Raw genomic sequence first — 23953 nt, forward strand, 5'->3', positions numbered from 1 at the left:
GCCCTGGGAGCCTATTCCAGTGCCCAACCACACCCTGGGTAGAGAAAATGTTCCTAAACCTGCCCTCCACTGGTCACCAGAGAGCAGAGTGCCTGTCCCCCATCAGGAAATTGTGGATTGCTATGGGATCTGCCCTCAGTCTCCTCTTCCCCTCTTTTCTCCTCTTGGGGAAAATCTCCACCACAGAATCCACCAGCTTTTAGCACAAACGGGAAAGGCTTTGCTGAGCAGCAGGGGCAAACACCCAAGAGCCCTCTACTCTTACCCCCCTTGCAGCTGCGCTTTCAGCTGCAGGTCTGCTGCACGTGCCACATCTCATGCAGCCAGATAGAGAATTAAACCCCCTCAACTATTTTAAAGAGCAGCTGAGAGCCATAAAGGAGGCAGGAGGGGATTAGAGTACAGACTCCATAAAACACACTGAGTATGTGAGGATTTTTTTAATAAGACCAGTACTCTGCTCCACAGCTTTCTGTATTTCATGTGTCTGCATGGAATGGCTAAGCAAGGAAAGTAGGGCAGGAAAATATTTCATTTTGTTTGCTAATTCTCACCAGGAATTTCTGAGCTTAGAAGATTTTTACTTCAAATCCTATTACAAAAAAAATCCTTCTGCCCAAACTGTGCTGTTCTTGGACTATTTATAACCTACAGCCATGTATATTATGGATAAAATGTTAATACTGCACATTCTGCTGATATTATCTGACCTCAGGACACATCCCATTGATTTCCTTACTCAGCAGAACCAGGAGCAGCATTTGACCCTGACTTACACTCTCTGCTAAATGATTTTGGTTTATATTTGTGTTTCTCTGCAGGGTGCTGGCACACAGTGGGATTCCACACCCTCCTTGCTTCCAACTCTCTCTTAAAATAGACACACCAAAGCTTGGTTTTTTTCTTTTTTTCCAGTTGATTGGAATTTATATTCCAGCCATTTTATGCCCTTTACTGCACTTTTCAATCTCAGTCATATTTAATAAGGTTATCAGCACAGAGGATTGGATTCCAGCTGTGCACTTCCAAGTAGTACCTGATAATGGACCAAAATAATCTGATAATAATTATATGAAAAAAAAAAAACCAGCCAGCAACAATTTAGCTTCCTCCTTTCTTGTGAACATTTTATCAGTAGTTTGAGTTCATTATGTGTAACTAATCTGAATTTTTCCTGTCTTTAATCCATGACTTGCACCATTTCTTTCCTTTTGCATGCAGAGATTTGCAAAAAATATATATTTAGGATTAGTATAAAGCAGTATGACTCTCAGTGTGTGCAAATGTCCAAGCACACAAAATACAAAACAAGGAATAACAGGAAAACAATGCATTCATTGCTACAGAGGACCCTATATGAGGTTTTAATCCAAATGAATGAAGAGGAGGAAAATTACCTAAAATAAGGTGTAAAGAAGATGGAGAACTGAAGCTTTAAGATGCACAGTGGGGAATACAAGAGAACTGTGAAATTAAAGAATTTTACTTAAGACTATAAAAGGTGAAAGGAAACAATGATGGAAAAGATCCCAGACAGAACCCATTGCTAATGGGCTTCAATGACAGGTCCCACATCAGTCTCTTGTCACAACTGAACGAGGCTGTGAGCCATGGCAGCCAATGTCCCTTGTCCAAAGCACTGCACACAGGTGATCCTGGTCACCAGTGACCACCAGGCACTGAAGCTTGGGACTATGTAAGTGTGCAAAATCTAGCAAGAAAATGAGTGAGAGTGGGAAACTTCATGGATTTGCAGAATAAAAATCACTTTTCCCTGCCACAAGATCTTACACTCACTTCTGTAATCCTGATTTTCTGCAAAATTATTCCAGATTCTTCTGTGCAAGACTCAATTTGCACAGATCCTGGGAGGGGTAAGAGTTCAGTCTGAAAGGATGAGGCTGATGCCAGAAGGTGCTTTGAGCAGCCAAGTTAAAACAAAACCACAGACACCACTGTGTGGAGGGGCCCAGAGAAGGAAAAGCAGTAATGGTTTTTACAACCCAGAGGGATTTTAGGAAAGGGATGAGGCACAGCTGTATGAGGTCTCTGCTCCAAGTCCACTTCCCTACCTACACACAGACACCAGCTCCTGCATCCTTCCTCACCATCCCTCAGTCTCCAGCACCACTGCTGCTATTGCTGCTGGAGAGCAGCACCAGAGCCAGGCAGCTGCAGGGGCTGCAAGGAGCAGAGCAGGAGGGAGATGAGATGGGAGCAGTCAGCCACACCTCTCAACTCATCCCCTGGATGGGCACAGAGACAGGGAATGAGGCAGCAGTGAACAGATTTTAGGAAATACAAGAACTGTAATATCAAACACTTTTTTAATAAAAAGGATTTGGCTGCATGGCATGAAAAAAATCCTGTGTTGAGCAGGCTGAGAGGCACACCTCGGGGTGAAACAGTGGCCAAGGTATTAAGATGATGGTGGAAAGCCACTGATCACAGCTGTCCAGTTCAGGACCTGCATGCCCAGCTTCAACACTGCTGTGATAGCTCTGTCAGATTCACCAGTGCAACAAATCCACCCCTGACTGATGGCATCTGAGAGCTCTTGGAAAGGGGAGCAAAGAAAAAGGGAGATGCAACATATGAGGTGGGGCAGATTATGATCAGAAGCTCAGAGGCAGGCTTGAGAAGCAGAGGCACTCATGCAGTAACAAGAAGGAAAAAATCTACCCTGGAGCTAAACTGGGGCTTTAGAAATCAAGAGAAGACAAAAGCGAGGTGGAGGCAGAGGCAATTGATCACACACCATAAAAGCAGGAAGTCAGGGGAGCTGGGTTCTGTTCACTGTTACATCAGGGACTTTATGATTATTGGCAAGTATCTTAGTTGGTTCCTAAGATGTCAGCAATATCTGGGCTCAAATGGCCACAGCAAGGTTTAAAGCACTGCTGCAAAGGATACTTGGGTATTCTCAAGCAATAAGGCACATATGCACATGTATAATTTATTGTTTGCACTAGGTGCTGAAGGGAGATGAGTGTTTGGGGATTTTTAGGTAAACATTAAGTAAATCTGTTCTCAAACTTCCCTTTGGAATTCTTAAAATCTCGTCGACACAAAATATTTATGGTTTGAATTTAGTAAGACTTCAATATTTGTTTCCTTGAGCATGAGAGTCCTTACTGAATAGATCAGAGTGATTAGCCTATGAAATATTCCTTTAAAAGCTGGACTACATCTGGTGTTTAGCATGAATTAGTGCTGTTGTATTCATGCAGAATTACCTTTGCCTTTTGCATGGATCATACACGTGGCAAAGCCAAACATTTTTGTGTACTGAGGGAAACCCACACTGTTTGTACCACTTCCTGCAACAGCAGCAGAGGCTGTGGGATGCAGAGGACAGGGTATCCTGCCTGGTCCTCAGCTGCTTTTCCCACAAGGGCACAGATCTCCCAACCTTACAGAATCCATCTGCTAGCCCTGGAACACCTCAAATGACACCAGGCTTCCAGCTTTTAACAGCTCAGCTGAGCTCAGCGTATTCCTCCCATCGTCGAACAGAGAACCCACAGCAGGACATGTGAGACTCTGAGTGATAAGCAGGGATGATGATATCAAATGTACCCTCTGAAATCAATCCCCTCTCCTTGTACTAATCAAAACATTGTCCTCCACAGCAGATAAAGCTGCAGTGTCTCAGCATGACTCCCTGCATTTGATTGCAAATCACATTTGCTCCTTTGCATTCTTTGCAAACTGTGCTCTTTGGAGACAGATTTTAGGCTTGTGCATTTGGAATACAAATTACTACTATACACATGGTTAGGAAAAAACAAAAATAATGTTCAGCTACACCAGTGTACTTCCTGGGTTTCTTTAGCACTCTAATAGTGGTTAAAGACAGAGTTTAGAGGCCTTCAAATCCAGTTCACTGAGAAGGACATATCCCCCCAAGCCATTACCGTGGTGGTCAGGGGAGCATTTCTGGGGAAACAGAGGCAGTCAAAGTCAAGGTTTATAGGAACACAAAAAGCAGTGTGGTTCTGTCTGCTGGTTCAGTGAGAGCAGGAGGCTGGGTCCGGTCCCTCTCTCAGGGGTTTATGGATTTTAAATCAGAGCGAAATGTGAAAACATTTCTGAGGGTAGGAACTAGACCTCAGGAGAAGGTAAGGAAAAAGGGACAAGCACAGGGGAGGACAAAATAAAAACAGAAAGATAAAAGAGGTTTTGAAAGACAGGGAGGTACAACCAATCCACATTGCTATCATCGGGGTTCTTGATCTTTTAACAATGAACACCATATGTGTCTTTCTGCTACACACACACTGGGAGCAATCTTGACATTGTATTTTCACAAAGACTTTCAGTTTTCCTTTAATCCTTCATTCAAGAATTCTGGCACCTAAATTCACCCACAATGGGAACTCTGCCATATTTTAACACTGATGAGTTATTTTCTGGTCTTTTTATTGTGCTGAAATACAAAAGCCTGTACAATCTTCAGCCTTGCTAGAATCTCTCTGAACAAACCATCTTCTGGTAGAAGTAGCAGAAGAAAATAGCTATTAGATTTGTGAGGTATAAAATATTTTATCTATTATCTTCCATTGTGATACATCTGTTTAATTACTATCCTGTTGCATCGTGCAGTTAGTTAAGCTGTCTATTTATGCTCATCTTTGACACTTATTTGTTTACTTCTCTTAGTTTCTTACATTCCTTGAATACTTTTTTAGTGACATTGTGAAACAGGCTACCACACACAAGGTGCTGCCTTCAACAGCACCCATGTACAGGACTCACATTTCTAAACCTTTGTGCTAAAATTAGGGATCCTCCTGCTCCCTGCACCCTGCTCCTGAGCTGGGCACTGTGCTCCTTTTTGTTTTGTTTTTTTTTACCTCCCAATCCTCTGTCCTTAGTTCCACCCCCAGGCTCAATTTTGGTCTGGGCCACAATCCTACAACAATCCTACAACTGCAATTATCAGAAGGTCCTGCCAGCTCTTGGCTGGATCAGGGCTCTCTGCTGGCAGGACTCAGAGGCAGCTGAGCTTTCCAGCTCTACCCAGGAGAGTGAACAATAATTTCTCAAAAGTTTGTAACTCAGCCAACCTTAGCAGCTCTTAATGGCTATCAAGCATGACACAAAGACCACTTCACAACAAATACCAAGGGCTTTCCCAAAACATTCTTCAGCAAGACATTGAAAGGAAAGATCAGACACATTGCACATCAAAAGCGGAGTGGGCAGCAGGTCAAAGGAAGGATTGTGCCTCTCTTGGCTTTGGTGAGACCCCACCTGCAGAGCTGCCTCTAGCCCTCAGGTCCCCAGCACAGGAAGGTCAAGGATCTGTTGGAGTGAGTCCAGAGGAGGCCACCAAGCTGATCAGAGGGATTCACAGAATTCACAGAATTCATAGAATCCCTGGATTGGAAGAGACCTTCAAGATCATGGAGTCCAACCCAGGCCCAGCACCTCAACTCAACCCTGGCACCCAGTGCCACATGCAGGCTTTGTTAAACACACCCAGGGATGGTGACTGCACCACCTCCCCGGGCAGCCATTCCAGAACTTTATCACTCTTTCTGTAAAAAACTTTTTCCTGATATCCAACCTGAATTTCCCTTGGGGCAGCTCGAGGCTGTGTGCTCTGCTTCTGTCAGTGCTGCCTGGAGAAAGAGACCGACAACCCCTGATTTTAACTACCTTTCAGGAAGTTGTAGAGTGATGAGGGCACCCCTGAGTCTCCTTTTCTCCAGGCTGAGCACCCCCAGCTCCCTCAGTGTCCTCACAGGGTTTGTGTTCCCAGCCCCTCTCCAGCCTCGTGGTCTCCTCTGGACATGCTCAGTGTCCCCAGGTTCTTCCCAAACTGAGGGGCCAGAGCTGGATGCAGCACTCAGGGTGTGTCCTCACCAGTGCCCAGGGCAGGGGAAGGATGACCTCCCTGCTCCTGGATGGAGCACCTCTCCTATAAGGAAAGGCTGAGAGAATTGGAATTGTTAGCCTGGAGAGGAAAGAGAAGCTTCAGGGTGACCTCACTTGCAGTACCCGAGGGAGTCTAAAAGGAAGATGAAGAGAGACTGTGCAAGAGAATGGAGTTACAGAACAAGGGGGAATGGCTTCCCACTGCCAGAGGGCAGGGATGGATGGGATATTGGGAATTAGGAATTGTTCCCTGGGAGGGTGGGCGGGCCCTGGCACAGGGTGTCCAGAGCAGCTGGGGCTGCCCCTGGATCCCGGGAAGTGCTCAAGGCCAGGTTGGACACTGGGGGTTGGAGCAGCCAGTCTGAGAAATGACCAAACTGTGCAGTCAAACCTGTCTAACAGGTAATGCCCATCACCACCCTGAGACACCTGAGGGCTCCTGTGACGACAGGGTTTCTCAGACCATTTTTGTAGGAAGTAATGGTATGAACACAGCCCAAAATGCTGAAAAGGTTTTGTTCATTCATTAGTGGACAGAGCTGAAAATACACAAGTCTATGGCTCCAAGGCCACCAATTGCAATTGCTTTTGTTAAATAAAATAGAACAATTTTAAAGTTGCTCATACTGTTGAACTTCCTTGCATCTGTTACTGAGGTGGGAAGATGGCACATTATCCTATCCTTTGGTTTAAGCAAAGTATCTCCCTATAAACAATATAGATTTGGTCCTGGAAGCAAATTTAGATTGGACCTTGGATACAAGATGCTACTGGTGACAGAAATTGCTGCTGGTCCATTTTCCCTCTGTTGAAGGATTTAGAAAAACAATCCTTTTGGAAGAATTATTGCTACATTATAATTGCATGATATTAAGTGACTCATCACTATTTATAATAGTAACTAAAAAGTGGTTTTCAGGCAGAACACTTTTATATATAAAATTTCACCACCTTTATTGGAAGCAAACCTGGCTTGAGCATTAGCAATAGCCAAATATAGACTTGGAACAGTCTAAATATACAGCATTAAGGTTGATAAATAGAATAATTCTGCTACCTTTGAGGTGACTGGAAACCCTGGGTACAGAGATGTCATGAGTTATGAGATAATGCAATATACATCTGTTTGAGATTGTTAATGTGTTTGGAATGACCACAAATAAATGGAGAATTTCCAGACTGCACACACAAAACACTTACTCCAAGACTCTGATTAATTTAGAGCCAGTGTATTTTTTTACAAAGGAGAAGAAATGTGTCACCCTTTTCAGAGGGAAAAAAAAACCTACAACAAAATTGTAGCTATTGTAACTCCATCCTTGTTCTACTTCTGTTCTAACACGATCTCTGCTCTACAGAAACTGTTAGGAGGGAGTAGGGACATTTCAACTCATCTTTGGCTTTTTAAATGACTTGGCCACCCACTATGTTTCATTTTTTTCCCCACCCAAACAAGTTTAATCCAGCACTGTCAGTTTTACAAGTTTGCTAGGAGCCTCAGTTACCTACATTACCCACATTTGCCCCCTCTCCTAGATGAGAATGCAAACAAGACAGAAGAGAAATACTTGGCGGTGAACTATTAATTCATAGAATGGTGAGAGCTTGATGGGTTTGGATTTTATTCAAAAGCATCTGGATCCTCTTTGAGCAGGCTGAGTGAAGAAAACCTTTTTCCATAAAACATGACATGACAGTGGTACAGGGCCCCAGCAGGCTAAGATCTCCAAAGTGATCATATTTTTCAGTGCACATTTGTATTCTGCAGCTCATTCTGACCATGATCAAGCTGGCATCTTTCCATGTTCTGTATTAGCTCGGGTTAATTTTTCCTCTAGTTATTTTAAATAAGGTGAGAGGCATTAAAGAGGTGAAATGCCTTGTAGAGAAGCACAGTGCTGTAAAAGAGAAGACAGGAACTTGCTAATTCTAATCCCTCGACAAATACATAATACAATTAAAACAAAGATGAAAGTGCAAATTGCAGTCCTAAACCAACAACCCCAGATCCTTTGAAGCTATTCCAGCTGGCAACTTTGACTGCACAAGTCATTTGCTGGGGTGATTTTACTTCACCAGCCCCAAAAAGGTGAGATAAGGAAGCAGTTTATCTCCTCTGACTGCCGGGAAAAAATCACTTCCTTTTTCCACCAAATCTCCTTCCAATCACTATGATATTAAAAATAAATAGCTTTAGAGATTGATTATCTTTAGGGTATTTGTGATTGTTCAATTTCTAAAAACAAACAAACAAACAAACAAACAAACAAAAAACAAAAAAAAACCAAAAAACAAAGCATGCACACAACAATAAAACAAATCCAAACAAGGGAAAGATTCACTTGGAGGAATATATGTGAATAATAGAATCAACACAGGCCATATTCCACAAGATTAGTATTCCACAAAGAAGAAACCTGAGTCAACTTCTTCATTCAGGGCAACACAGAATCACAGATTGGTGTTGGAATCCAGAACATCCCTCTGGGTGTCCTGGATGGCCAGAGCCGCTGGCAGGGGGCTCGGAGACCCTGGCATGCAGCCAAAGACACACGTGGGGTTTTGATCTTAGCCCGTGGAGCAAATTACTAACTCTGTATGGAGAATTACAAGCCACACACACAAGTTTAGATTGCATAGTAGAGATAGTCACGAAGTGAAAGGAAGGATTTTTGAGTGCTGTACAGGGGGGTTTTAAGCCTTGTACGCAGGGGTCCAAGTTTTGTACATGGGGGTCAGGAGATCTAAGATGGAGGGATTTGGGTGTGCCCTGTCCTTCTTCTTTCTCCTTCCTCGCCTCCATGTCTTTGGTGATGTTGGCACTCACAGAGTGGTTTAGAGTTGAAAGTCACCATTCAATATAGATAGCAGGCATTGGGGAAAAAGCATAAACATGTAGTACATAATATATGATATAAAAGATGGCAGCAGCCCCCTGAGAGGGCAGTGTGCCTTTGTCTGAGCTGCTGAACAGGCCACAGCAGTTCAGGAGAAGAATCTTTTAGATAACCAACAATAAACAACCTTGAGAACAGACAACAGAAGACTACTGAGTCTTTCTTTGAAGGCACGGGTTGGAGGAGGGACTTTTCCATCTTTTGGGGTCACCCCAATCCGGGGGTGAAACCCCACATCTGGTGTCCCTGGGTGGGCAGGAGACCCGACAGACTGGCTGAGCTTGGAAAGGATCTCTGGAGATTGGCTGGTCCAGCCCCACTGCCCAAGCAGGATCAAGCCAAGCAGGTTGTCTGGGACCACATCCAGATGGTTTTTGAATATCTGCAAGGATGTAGACTTCACAATCTCCCTGGGCAACCCATGCCAGTGCTCAGCATCCTCACAATGGAAAAAAACCCAACTAACAAAACAAATTATTTAAGCTTAGACAGAACATCCTTCTCTTTTCTTCTCACTGGGCACCCTTGAAAAGGGCCTGGCTCTATTTTCATACAGTATGAGATCCCCTCAGCCTTCTCTTCTCTTCTCTTCTCTTCTCTTCTCTTCTCTTCTCTTCTCTTCTCTTCTCTTCTCTTCTCTTCTCTTCTCTTCTCTTCTCTTCTCTTCTCTTCTCTTCTCTTCTCTTCTCTTCTCTTCTCTTCTCTTCTCTTCTCTTCTCCTCTTGGCTAAGAAGTCCCAGCTCTCTGTTTTCCCACACATGGGAAATGCTTCATTCCCTTTCCTATCTTAGGGATCCACCACTGGCCTGTTCCAGTAGCTCCACATCTGTCTTTTATTGAAATGACAAAGCTGAAAGACTGAATTCAAGGCTTTATTTAAATGCCTTCATACTACAGGTATGATCACAGTCCTGCAAATTGAATATCATGTAATGAAAACTGCTTTAACCATAAGGATATTGCACCAATCTCCACATCACTTTTGGCTACAAAGCAGAACCTAACAGCTGTCTAAAGCATGCTCCCAAGACACAGAGCAAAGAGCTATGTAGTTCAAAAGATGAAAAGCCCACTCAGCTGCAAGGCTTCCCTGCTCCCTTGCTTCTGACCCCAACAAAGGAATTGGAAAAGGGTGAGAAGTGACACCACAGGACCTTTTGGAATCAATTCCTTTGGGTTTTGTGAGGGAACATCATAAACTTTGATTTTGCAGGCCGGTGGTACAAAGATGTTTGACTTTTGCAGAGTAAGAAAGAAGCAAAAAGCCACTAAAAACAGTGTCAAGACCCATCAGACTGGGACCAGTCATGGGGGAGATGGAAGAACTAGCTGATCAAAATATTAAAATCATCCCTTTGGAGAAGAAAGAATCCAAAGAACAAAAATATGTTCATTTTCCTTAGAGAGACTGCTCAAAGAATAGAGGCTGCAAACCTCTTTTTTTTTTCCTTTTTTTTCTCTCTCTCTCTTTTTTTTTACTGTACCTTCTTTCTATGATATTTAACTTCCATTTGCCTCATTGGTCAAATTTTCTTTTATTCTCCAAATGCCTCTGATAGCACCAAATCTTTGAGCTACTGCCCTGCCTGTCCTTTGCCTTACAAATTCTCAATTAAATACCTTAATTCCCATGTGCCTGCTTGCCCCCTTTTTAGTTTGGGTGCTGGATTTTGTCACCATTCTTTTGACTAATTGCAATTTTAAATAATCTTTAGCAAGTCACAACTCCTTTTGTTATTTTGAAACGAGCAAGCTGCAACTCCAGAAATTACCACAGTTATATTGAGCCACACTAAAACCTGGCAGCTTGTCTCCAGTGAGGAGCAGAGGATGCACAAGGCATAGCTACAAAACTATGGCACACACGGACCAATCATCCCCTGGAGCCACCATCCCATTTTCTGACAATTAATTTTATTTTTTCCTGTGTTTTCAGTATCTTGAGTGTGACATTGAATATGTGACAAATTACTGAAGAGAATAGAAATTGCTCTCACCAAGGAAGAACCAAAATGCTGAGAGCTTAAAATCCTCAATTCCCCCCTACCTGATTTCCATCACGGATTTCTGAAAGAACTGAAAAATAAAAGCGTAGGAGTGAAGAGAATTTGTTTTGTCTTGGTTTGTTTTTTGGTTTTTGTTTTTTTTTTTTTTAATACAAACCTGTCAGGTCTGAAGTAGAATAATCTAATTGAGGAAAACAGCTGCAGACATTAATTTTAAATGGTGAAATCCAGCCTGTGTGACCACAAGCCCATTACCTGTTGGTTTGGATATAAATTTGGAGGAAGGACTAAAAGAGAAATGAAGGTACACTGAAAAGGAAGGAAAATAGTCACAGATTTATCAAAGACAACAATTTACTAGACTGTTTTCAATTCTCTTCAATAGAAACAAGCAGAAATTCACCTCATCTATTCTGATTTTAGTAAAACATTGAATACAGTGCAGCATTGAAAAGTTTAAGAGTTGGGCTATACTAAGAGAAGTTCCAGAGGACAATCATGGAATCATTCACTTCAAAATCGGGATATCTGTCAAGATAAAGGTCATTCATTTACTCTCAGTGCTGTCTGTAGGCTTTGTCTAAACATATATATTTACATATAAAACAAAGATGAACAGGATGATTTGTTCTGAGCAGGTGACTAGACTTTTTAACATCTAAGGCTCAAACATCCAGCATTTCGATGGATGAATTTAGGCAGAAGAACCATCTTGGGAGTTAACCTTTACCCATGCACCTCTACCCCCCAAAGTTCTGCAATAATACCTATGGGACTGATTAATCAACTTATTAAAACCATGGAGGAGGTAATTGGCCTTCCAAGAGGAACCAGGTGATGTATTCCCTATGACCTGGGCAAGGAAGTATTCCTATCTACACAGGAAGTCATTTCTCTGAAACATATGTAATTCTGATCATATATTTGCAAGAAAAGCAAGAATACATATCCAAAAATTAAAAACTGATGCTGAGAAGGATTATCAGCATAACCAGATAAGGGCAGAGGTGACCATAGGAAAAAAGACTGAAAGAGATCAACTTGTTTAGCTTGGTAAAACAAAGGCTAAGAGAGGATGTGGTTGCTTTCTAAGCCATGGACGATGCAAAGAGGGAAAGAACTACGCATACTAAAAGGGAATTGCTGGCACAAAATCAAAAGTCTACAAACTCACAGCAAAGAACAGTTGGCAGGATGTCAGAAGAGCATTTCAAAGCCTTAGATGAATTACTTTCCAATAGGAATAACGGGCACAGTCTAGTGAAGTCTGTAATTAAAATTATCATTATTATTACAATTAAATTTTAAATATTTGAATTTAAATATTAAGATTAAATTGTAACTGATACAAGAAAGGACTGGACTTGATCTAAATTATGTTTTCTTGTGTTATGCTTTCATAAAAGGATTACCCTTCCTCAGCCCACATCGCCATTCAACCCCATCCTTCCCTTCCCCTTATCCATCTCCAAATACAATCATATTACTCTCCACATCCCCTTAAGCCCTTTGTCTCAACCAACTCCTCCTGTCACTCTCCCTTCCCCTACCTCAAAAAATAACACTCCACGACAAGAAAAGTCAAAAGTCAGGGTCAGAAGGAGACACTTTCCCTGGATGAATTTTCTCTGATCACTGCTCCTTCTAGGATTTTCTAGGCCTGACCCCAAGAGTAACTTTCATAGCCAAGAAATCTTCCTAAAAACTGAATTCTTGTAGTGTGGACATGAGACTGCTAGTTCTGGACAGGTTGTTATTAGCACTGGCAGGAGAAATTGGGAAGGTGCTTCACTCTTACGCTTGCTGTGCTGTTCCCATCAGAAGGAGCCGCAGGGAGGGCTTGACACACATCTGCTCCTCACTTGTGTGAGGAAGCCACTGAGGCTCAGCCTGCAGCAGTTCAGCCTCAATTGCCAGCCCGTCTCAATGGAAGTGGATCCATTTTTGTCACAGGAAATGCATGCCATGTTGTGCAAAATTATTCCACTCCCATTACAGCTGAGCGAGAAAAATTCTCCATTGCAAGGTTTGCATCTATTTTTGGGTGTAACCTAAATATCGAATGCCAAGTCACAGAGAGGTCAGTATGCTCTGAATGTAGAACTGTCTCACAGGCCTTTTGTGCAGCACAATGGCCAACACAAGCAAACAAAAGAACTGGAGCAGTCCATGGCTACGTGGCAACCCCAGAAATCAGTCAGGGAACCACTGCTTACTTTAGTAATCGCTTGTGCCTTTGTCTCTGCACAGCACAGCAGCGTGCCCAGCTCTTCACTTAGCGGCCATTTGCGCCATGCTGCAGAAAGACAAACGAAATACTGAAAAAGATACAATTCCAGTTTACTCTGCTGCTCTTATGGCCATACACAGAGCTATTCATAGCTCTAACCCAAACAGAAAACATAAAAGCACAAGTGGGTCTCATGCGTCTGCATGTGTAAAAACATTCAAGCCGATTGTTTAATTCAGTAGCAAAAGCAGAACAGGAATAAAGAAATCAACCTGAATTTTGGAAATACACCTGAATTGTGGAAATTCAATAAATTTTCATATATGCAGCCCTTTTTCTATGCTACATGTACTGAAAATCGTAATCACCTTCTCAATTAAAAAAAAAACAACAAAATAAAAATCAGGTCTAGTTAAGTTCTGCTAAAATTGGAATTTTTAAATACTTTTCAGTGCTTTGAATGATAACTATGAAGTTGCTTCTAATGTCTTTTAAATATTTCTTGCTTTCTTTTTTTTACATTTATATTCTTAGGGAGCAATACACTCACCTCTCCTCAGAAGCTCAAAGGGTCATGTAGGTTTATATCTTTTATTCCAAATGGATCAGTCTGAAAGCACTTACAGACTGCGTTTAGTCAACATCCAAAATTAAATTTTAAATTTTTTAACCAAAAATTTTAATGGTACATATATATATATATATATATATATATATATATATATATATATATATATGGATGGATGTAGTTAATTCTAAAGCTCAGATGCCACTGGAATGATCAGCACCAAATTAATACCCAGCATGATTTTGGGTTCAAGGGTAGATGGATTTTTGCAGTCTCTGCCTCTTCTCCCCTACTCAGCTCAATTAATGTAAAGCCTTTGGGCTTTCCACATAAGCCATATCTGTGGTTGCCCATCTCTGAGTAGTAGAAGCCAAGGAAATAAAATTGCCAAAGATGACATCTGGGATTTATTTTGCCCACTATCAAAAGCTGCAAAAAGGTATCTCATGTTACAAGTTTAAAAATTCACCTGAATGACAAATACAGCAAGATGTAACGAGACACACCAGAGCTGTTCGGATTATGGAGATTAGGGATACTTGGGTATTTTTATAATTATTTGGTTCTTTAATAAGTTGGTAACCTGAGTTTCCAGATCTTGCTCAACTGGAACAAAGAAATGAGTTGTGATGGTTTCTTGGGGGGTTTTGTTTGGGGTTGTGTTGTTGTTGTTGTTTTATATATATATATGTCATCACTATTATTAGTTTTGCAATTATGAACTACTCTCCAGTGAAAGTTACACCCCCCAGACGCTGTCAGGGCTCTTGCAGACACCTTCTGAGTCAAGATATTGCCAAAACACTTTCCATTTCCCCATTACAAAGGTTCTAACTCAACTTTCTTTGTTTTTTAGATCCTCAAATAATCAATTATATTCCCAAAGCATCCAATGCATTAGGTACAGATTCTTTACATATTGCCAGCTGCTATTTTCCTAGGTTCTACAGTTTCTTCAGGAAGGGCATCAACTCTTCTGCTTTTGCAAGACCTTGGTATTCCACACACCCCTCTTTGGACAGTGAGAAACTCACAACATCTGCAACCGTCTGCTACTGCAGAGAGCAGAATTTGAAACTAATTATGTCTGATTAAATACTAGGAAAACCATCACGTGTAAATCAAATCTCATCAACACATAAATAAGGGAAGGCATGATGAACTAATTGCATTATGAAGAGCAAATTTGGCACTCATCTAGGAGGGAAAGCTTACAAAAATTCCCTGCTTGGGAATTCAAGAGTTATAAACCCAAACGCTGTATAGTTGAATGTATATTTGATTGTCCAAAGAAGTTATTGAAGCTACCCTTACATCAAGGTTCAAAAAGGAGCTGGGCATCTACATATATTTAAAGTTACAATAAAGATTTCAAAGGTGAAAATAAACATAATGGCTATAGATTTAGGACACCTCTAATAGTTGTAAACTAGAATAAAAAAACAACAGCAGAAAGCAGATTGCACCATGTCTGTCTAACCTGAGCTCTTACATTTCCCTTGGAAACATCTGGAGCAGCTCCTACCAGACACAGAGTACTGGCCTGGACAGACCCAACAGTGGTTGGTTACTGTTATACACACCAAGGAATTTGACAGTCTGCAGGCAAAACATCTCAAAACTTCATAAAAATATAAAGACAACTCACAGGACCTATTAAAAATAGATATAAGACAACTGAATCTTGGACAAGTAATGCAGCAACACCCAGGAGATTAGGCCTGCAGACTTAGCCCACCATGCAGCCTACACTGTGATCACAGAGTGATATTTCTCCTGCAAAATCACTCATCACACTACTGGGAAGAAACCAGCTTGGTCAGAGGCCCAGAAGAGAATTATTTTAGATTCACAAAACCTATGGATTGCTTGGAAAGTGAGATGAGCACTCCAAGTCACATTTCCTAAAGAGGTGCTGGCTATGGGATTACAGCTATTCCACCACAGAGTTACCTTAGGCATTGCACACCAGCATCTTGGCTCAACAAACTACTCCCCTTCAACAAAAAAAAAATCTCAGGAATGTCAGGGCAGGGGTAAAAAAAATTTAAAAAATAAAATCACAGACTCTACACAGTATCTTAGAACCACCCACTGATTAGAAACTTGCATGGAGTTGTATCATGCCCCTACTTAGCTCTCTGAAGACAATGGATGGCTTGCAAGGCATTTTGTTTTCACTTACACCTTTACCATCAGTTGTGTCTGAAGGTCCTTAACGTTTACAGCAGAAAAAAACAAAATCTCTTTTGTCGTCCCATGACAATATTTCAGCCAAAGACATTCTTGGCTTTAGGAAATACATAAAAGATACTGAAATTTCCTCCAGGTGCCATGAATTGATGGCTGCTTTCCTGCAGTTGCCCTCAGTGTGTTCTGCACTGAGCAGCCTAGTGCAGGCACGAGGCCAAGAAAAAGGGAAAGAAGACGCACTTACCACGAGGACAGCGCTCAACCGGTCACTTTGGACCTGCTGCACTTGGATGCAGGGTCCTGGCACTTGTAACCTTGAGCCACTAGGAACATTCCCAGCATCTCCATTGGGGATGCTGCTGTTACTGGGCCCAAGACCTACAGATGCCCTGTACAAGTAGGTGTGAGTGAGTTTACCCACACCAGTGACCTCCAGCATGTCCGGTGGGAGGTGGGAGCTGGGGAGCATGTGCACGCTGTAGCAATACTTTTTATAGTCCTCAGCTGGGCAGCAGCAGCCACTGCAGCAGCAAGTCCGGCACCGGCAGAGCCGGACGATGGCGAGGAAGAAGATGAACGCCGCGAAGATGAACGAGACGCAGGCAAGGGAAACGATCAAGTAGATGTTGGTGGCGTTGAGCAGCGGCGGTGGCTCCCCGCTGTCATCGAAGTCCGGCAGTGCCTGGGGCAGGGTGTCAGCCAGCAGGATGCCCACCGTCACGGTGGAGGAGAGCGGCGGATCCCCGTGGTCCCGCACCACCACCACCACCTTGTGCTTGAGGAAGTCGGTGGAGCGCATGGAGCGCGTGGTGCGCAGCTCGCCGGTGTGCGGTGACAGCTGGAACAGGGTGGAGTCGGAGGAATGGGCGAGGTGATAGGAAAGCCAGGCGTTCTGTGCATTGTCCTCATCATCTGCCACCACTTTGGTCACCAGGTAGTCCTCATCAGCCAGGCGGGGCACAACTTCCACGGCTACTGAGCCATTCTGGCTGGTGGGGTACAGGATGGCCGGGGCATTGTCATTCTGGTCTGAGATGTAAACATTCACTGTTATGGCAGCACTCAAGGCTGGTGACCCATTGTCCTTGGCTTCCACTTGGAAGTGGAAGCTCCTAAGCTGCTCAAAATCAAAGGCACGTTTTGCATAGATGCTCCCATTGGCCAAGTTCATGGACAAAAAGCTGGTCAGGGCACTGCCTGCAACTGTGGAATTCCTGAGCGTGTAAGAGACCCGTCCATTCTCCCCTATATCAGGGTCAGATGCCGAGACCTGGTAGAGAAAAGCACCAAGTGGATTGTTCTCCTCCACAAACACATTGAATGCATCAGCACTGAAGACAGGGGGGTTATCATTCACGTCAGAAATCTGCACCCAAACAGTCTTCTGAGCGGTGAGAGGAGGAGAACCCAAGTCCATGGCAGTAATGGTGATGTTGTACTCACTGGTCAGCTCTCGGTCCAGAAGCTCACTGGTGACAAGGCTGTAGTAGTTTTGAAGGGAAGGCTTTAACTGGAAGGGAAGGTTTTCAGAGATCTGGCAGGTTACTTTCCCATTCTCCCCAGGGTCCTTATCCAAAATACTCAGCAGAGCTATCACTGTGCCAGGAACAGCATCTTCAGGAATGGGGCTGGAAAGGGATGTAATTGTAATCTCTGGGCCATGATTGTTCACATCTGTGATTTCCACCAGCAGCTTAGCTGTGCTGGACATGCCAAATGCCCCATTATCCCTTGCCTCAATCAGCATCTCGAGAAGGGGTCTCTGAACAGCTAAAACGCCATTGACTGTCACCTCCCCAGTGTGTGGGTGAACTGAGAACATTCGCTGTAAGTCAGCAGAAGTTGTATTGCTAAAGGAATACCTGACCTCTCCATTTGGACCTTCGTCCAAGTCCGTGGCGTGCACTTGGACTACCAAAGTGCCACTGGGGGAGTTCTCCAGGATACTCGCCCTGTAGACCGAGTGCTCAAATTCTGGTGCATTGTCATTGGTATCCAGCACAGTCACAACGACCGGGACATCACCAGACTTTGGAGGGTTCCCACCATCTTTGGCTGTAAGCACAAGTCTGTGAGTAGCTTGCTGCTCCCTGTCTAAGGCTTTCTTCAGCACCAATTCAGGATATTTACTCCCATCCCCGCGCATCTGCATTTCCAAATAGAAATGTTCATCAGGGCTCAGAGTATAATTCTGGACACTGTTAGCACCTTCATCCAGATCTTGGGCGTTGGGGAGTGTAAACCGTGCCCCAGGCGACAGGAACTCCGGCATGTTTATGTGATATTCACTTAAGGGAAAGCTGGGGGAGTTGTCATTTATGTCCAAGACTTTGAATTCCATCCTGTAAAGCTCTAGAGGGTTTTCTAACACGAGCTCGTAATTCAGAAGACAGACAGGCTTTAACTCACAAAGCTGCTCTCTGTCTATGGGCTCGTTAACAGACAAAGCCCCTGTGCTGGCATTTATATTAAAATATTGCTTACTTGAACCGGTGATCATGCGAAATTTCCGAGCTGAAAGTGTAGCTGCATCTATTCCTAAATCCTTTGCTACGTTCCCAACAGACGCTCCACGCTCTGTTTCCTCGGCGATGGAATACACTATCTGCCCGTCCGCGGTGCAGCAAATAAGGCAGAAAACCATTAAATAGCCCCGCATGCTTCCTCCCCTGGCTCAGCTCCCCGCAGACCGGCTCAGCAGGAACATAATCCAGAATTTCAGCAAACACCCCAAGCTCCCGGCGCGCGGCGATCGGGCACCGGGGCGCACCGGCGGCAAGTTCGGTGCGGGCGCGGGAGGCTCCGCGGGGCTCGGCTCGCCCCGGGCCGTGCCGCCGGCTGCCGTGCGGGGCTCGGCGGCAGCTCCGCAGCGCTGCGCCCGCCGCCGCCGCTCGCTGTGACCGGAGCGCCGGCCCCGCGCGGTTCTTAGACGGGCGGCGGCGGCGGCGGCGCCACCCAGAGGCCGCGGCGACACCCGCGGCACCGGGGGCGGGGGCTGCGCTCCCCCCGCCGCCGCTGTCCCGCCGGCCGGCGGCCGCTTCTCCTCCCCTTCTCTTCTTCCCCTCTCTTCTCAACGCCCCGACGGAGATGGAGGGAGCGGGGGGCTGCGCGCAGCCGAATGCGCGTCATGGATGTGTTTCCGTGAGAAAGAGAGGCAGAGCAGAGCCCCCTCCTCCCTCCGCTCCTTGCGGGAGAGGCAGCGGGAGGATGCGCTGTCAGAGAACCGCGGTGCAAGGGAAAGGTGGATGAGAAGTGACAGGCATCGGCTAAACATGGGTCAGCACAGCCCAGACACGCTCCGGCTGAGCACAGCATTTCCCAGAGGGGGTTTAAGAGCACAATTAGAGGAGGCAGTCGACTCTACCCCTGCTAAACTTGAAGAAACAAACAACAAAAAAAAACCCCAAAAAACCAACAAACAAACAAACAAACAAAAACAAAAAAAAAAAGGAGGGGAAAAAAGTGGGGGGAAAAGAGAGAATACGAAAAAAGGAAAAATAAAAAGGCTCTTTCCTGCTTCACTGCTTCACCTTCTGAACAAGGGAAATTAACGCAAATTGTTGGAGAGAAGGGTCTCTGCTCTGACAGTCAGACCACCCTCAGCCACAGATGAGCTCCCATCCAGCCTCCCAAAGCAGGATGGGGGTGGCTCGGGGTTCAGGGGGAAATGGGAGGCTGCAGCAGTTAATTACTGCTATAGAAATAAATATCAGCACCAAGGAGGTTTTGCATTTAGGACATGCCCAGGGATTGTGGGAGAGATGAGCTGATACCACACAGAGACTGCAAATCATGAGTGGAAAAAAATAACATCAAAGCTCTCTGCTCCCCCAGCTTTCCACACAGAGGCAACAGTTACCAAATACACCCCAAAGCAGAGGGGCAGAAAAGCGTTTCAAAATATCCTCCTGGAAAACCTTCCTGGAATGATCTTCAGCAGCAGTTTATACAGATGGGCCCTGGCAGCACCTACATCTCCTCAGTTTCCACTTCCCTTCGGTGAGAGCTTGTTATGATGAGATCCTGATTGATCAAAAGCAAGAGGCTATAAATGTGTGACAAGGACAGATCTCAACCCCTATCATATTCATTGTGCTTCTTTCTGCAGCTGAGAATTTCCAGACAAGTGAAACAGAGCATTTCAATTATATATAGTGTACATAGAGCCTTTCAAAAATGGAGAAAATCTGGAGCACAGCCAAAAGTTGTACATTAAATTTAAAAAAAAATAAAATCAATACTTCTCTTTGCATCTTCACAACTCAGCAAAGCCTCACAGTGAGGTTCTCATCCTGGCACACGGGAACAGATCTTGGTCTGCTCCAGCACAGCTGTCTGCAGATGTTATTTTTTAACTCCAGGAGGTCCTGGCAGTACCTGAATGTTGCATTTTACTTCTCACTGATGCTACCGAATCCCTTACAGCTCAGGGGTGGCAGCAGAAAGCTGAGAGAAAGCTACAGAGCCGCTGCTGTGCATCCACCTCAATCCACAGAGGACATAAATCTGTCAATAACTCCTTGCACACTGCATACAATGCAAGTACTCATGGTTTGCTGCTTTTATCCCTTTCTCTTTGCTTGACTGTTAAGTGCAGAAATACCCAATTCCTATCCAATTACTGCAGAATTGTCATCCAGACTCCCCCCACTCCCAATCTGCCCTAGATTTCTCTTCTGCAACGATGTTATCTACAATGCCTGAGAAGCTGCTGGGTTTTCTGCTCTGTAGTGATGCACAGTCATTCTGAACACCCTGAACCAATGCAATAACATCTGTTAAAGTCACGGGAAAGACTGATGTATGTCCCTAACGTTAACCTGCAGCAAGGATAAATCCATCTGTGCAGAAGGAGCTGAAAAGCCACATGTTTATCCCTCAGGTGCACACACAGGTAAAACACACAGCCTCTACCTACCCGGCTGTGACTCAGTTTACAATGAAGAAACCCAAGAATTTTGGGCTCAACATCCTCCTGTTGAGCAGACAAACCCCCTCAAAGGCAGATGTTCCTCAAATATAATACTGGAATGACAAGCTGTAGTTACTCATTGTGGTGCCTGAAATACCAGCAGTGCTAGCAGAAACTGATCAGTGAATGGCCAAAATCAAAGCAATTGCACATTTGCCATGTTCCTGTAGAGTGCTACACGGCACAAGCACCAAGACTCAGATCAGAAGGCTGCATAGGGCCGTTTTTTAATGCAACATGTCGCCTTCATAGTTTTACAGGATATTTACACTTGCTTAACGAACACATACACTGCCCATTGGTCATGAAAAAGAAACAAAACTCTCAATAGGTGAAAAGGAGCCAGGTCACTCTGTGAGCCAGCTAAAGTCCATATATTTTAACTGTCTTTTTTCACGTTGTCATGGTGATAGCCTTGGTACCTTCCTTAAGAGAGATACGAGGCTTTCCTTATCTTCAGGAAGCTTTTGCTGGCTCACAAAAACAGGACAAAAATGTCTTTCCTACATTGCCTCTCAGATGTATTCACCTTTTGAAAAGTATCAGCAGCCTACAGTGAGATTTGTCTTTGTTCCATACATTTACTACTCATTAACCATGAAGTAAGTTCTTCATCTTTCTGCTACATCTCTAATATTGCAGCATCGCCCAGTGCTTGTTTACAGGACTCAAAGTGAATTTGTCTTCACTTGTTTTTAACATTATTTTTAACCTCACCAGCCCCATTTTACTGTTTTGGCATAGCTTGTCCTCTTGTCATTTTCCACTGGGGACAGTGATGTGTCAGGCAGCTTTGCTCACCAGAACGTGCACGCAGCCAGCACCATCTCAGCACCCAGATCTGCCACGCTGCCTTCCCAACCCAGCACACGAGGGTCTGATCCCCACACCACTCAGGTAAGCAGCTCTGGGTCACAGCCGAGATCCAGTGCTCAGTAATATTAAATATCGAGGGCCAGTTACAACACAGGCACTGCTGCCATGAAGGGAATAACAGAGTTGTGCCCCGGGGGCAGAATCCAGCCTTGCCCGTTGTGTGAAGCCTCTCCTCTGCTTGGCTGAGTCCCATGTTCCTCCCTGCCTGTCTGTGCTTTCCCTTCTACATCCAGCTCAAGGCAGTCCCAAGTGTGCTTTTCTACACAGGGTCCCTGCTCACTTTTCGGGCCACTTTTCCACCTAATCCTTCTTCTCAGGGTCTCAAATCTCAAAGGTCTTCAATTCACTGGCCCTAATTACATTACCATGCTGTACTGAAGAATGAAGTTGTATTAAACACCTTTAACACAGACACTTCCCTTGGTATCACAGCAGACAATCTAACCTCTGTTTAAACCCCCTCATCTGACGTTTGCCTTCAGTTTGCCATATCCCAACCATTCCCTATTCCTTCTCTCTGCTGGACCCATTCTTAGGGCCCGTTTGACCCAACTGACGGAGGAATTCATCTTTGTGATCCTTCTGAGGTACCATTCACTTCCACACGACCCCTCATCATGTCTCACTCCCTGACGTGTTCAGAGAGCTTTTCCTCCGTGCTCCCCTGCCTGCCAGGCGCTTGCCCTTACACCGCCTCGGGGCGCACTCATTCTCGCTCCCTGCCTTGCATTTTCAGGCAATCCTCCCCTTTTCCTGCGGTTAGACGTCGCAAGTCCAGCCACACACGTTGTGCTTCTGGTGGCTGCCAGAAGAAGCTGTTACACCAGCAAAGGGAGAAACAAAAGGCGGAATGCAAACCCGGTTTGTGTGGTGGCTCCGGAGCACCACACGAAGGGACACTCGTGTTTGAGCATCGTCATGATGTCACCGATGATTTAAAAGCGCCGTTTCCGCAGGCAATGCATCAGAGGTGGTGCCTTCGATGGAGGTTTGCAGGACGCGTCCTGCTCGGTGCTGGGGCTTGGGACAATCCCAGGGGCCCTCACCAGAACTGAGGGGCTCCCATTGGTGCTAAATTAGGGCACTGACCTTCAGCGGGAGACAGCAGAGGAATCTGTGAAGGAGAACGGACGGAACAACAGCTCTGCTGTTTCTCCTGCCACGGAAACCGCGGAGCCCTGCGCGGCACAGATGCCCCTGGAGGGCAGCTCCAGCCCCCACCGCCGCCCAAAGCAGCACATGAAAAGCTCCCACAATAACGGGAACCTGGCAGTACATAGGGTCTGCCTGCGAACCAAGGACCACCGGACCTGGGACCGAGCCCAAATCGCCAGCGCGGAGCCGCCGACGGCGGTGCAAGGAGCCCGCTAACCCATTTCACACGAGAGCAAGGACGGGAGTGCCCCAGAGACCCCAAACACCGGGCTCCCCCGCTCGGGAGGTGTGGCAGGCAGCTCGCACTGAGCCCTGCGACAGCGCCCCAGCCCAGGCTCGCTCTCAGCCCCGCGATTCTCCCGGTGGATGGAACGGAAAGAACTTTGGCGGCATCGCCGGGCTGATCTGCTCTGAGCCCCTCTTTGCCAAGGCAGGCTGTGCCCGCTGGCAGAGCGAGCAGTGGTGTCAGGATGCCCTTCAAAAAGCTCGCAGCCGCTCCTTGGGGACGCGGGAGCAGAGATGACTTTTAGTTATCAGCAGCTCGGAATAACAATCTCTTATGCAGAGGATTTCTAGATTCCCTCGAAAATCCTCATTACCCGCATCGAGGCACAGAAACAGGGACTCACTGCATGCTATTCAGTACATCGCAGGCAAGATCTCGTCTCTTTAAAACGAGGACACAGTTCGGTCTGTTGACCCCCAGTCAGAGACCACCGGGCCTGACGGAAGCTGCCGGGGAGAACGCCAGCGACAGCGGCTACGGGGCTTTAGTCCCGCTCGGGCAGCAGCAGCGGCTCCGAGCCGCGCACTCGGAGTCTCTGACAACTCCGAGGCAGCCGTGCCGAGCATTTCCCTGCCTGTGAAATCTCGTTTGGAAGCTGCAAAACATCCTCCGGCCGCCACGGCGGAGCGGGCGCTGCTGCCGCTTCCCCCGCGCCTCTCCCGGGAGCGCTCCCGGTGCCAGCCCCGCCTCGGCTGCCAGGATTGCGCTGTGCCTGAGAGCCCCGCCTGAATCAGCGTCACTCTCCAGAACAACGGGCGGCGGTAAGAACAGCCTGGGCTCGCGGCGACTGACAGCTCTGCGCGAAACTGGCAGCGTTTATTCAGGGCGCTGACGGAAATTCTAGAGCCTTCTATTAACCACTCCTGCCCGGACTATTCCACGAAGTA

At 45.5% G+C, this 23953-nt stretch overlaps 1 protein-coding gene across 2 annotated transcripts in view; it reads right to left on the reverse strand.

Moving 5' to 3' along the window:
- Positions 1-23953, reverse strand: part of LOC119706319 (protocadherin alpha-C2-like) — a 107432-nt gene that overhangs the window by 59922 nt on the left and 23557 nt on the right. Inside the window, exon 1 of one of the 2 annotated variants that reach the window (XM_038149814.1) lies at positions 16022-18840. The exons of the other annotated variant lie outside the window; for it this stretch is intronic. Within the exon in view, the coding sequence (XP_038005742.1) occupies positions 16022-18436 (2415 nt within the window). The 5' untranslated portion in view covers positions 18437-18840. Of the gene's footprint in view, positions 1-16021; positions 18841-23953 lie in introns of those variants that run through there. 2 annotated transcript variants of the gene reach the window in all.

This window comes from Motacilla alba, chromosome 13, assembly GCF_015832195.1.
Source record: "Motacilla alba alba isolate MOTALB_02 chromosome 13, Motacilla_alba_V1.0_pri, whole genome shotgun sequence".
In the NCBI taxonomy this organism is placed as follows: domain Eukaryota; kingdom Metazoa; phylum Chordata; class Aves; order Passeriformes; family Motacillidae; genus Motacilla; species Motacilla alba.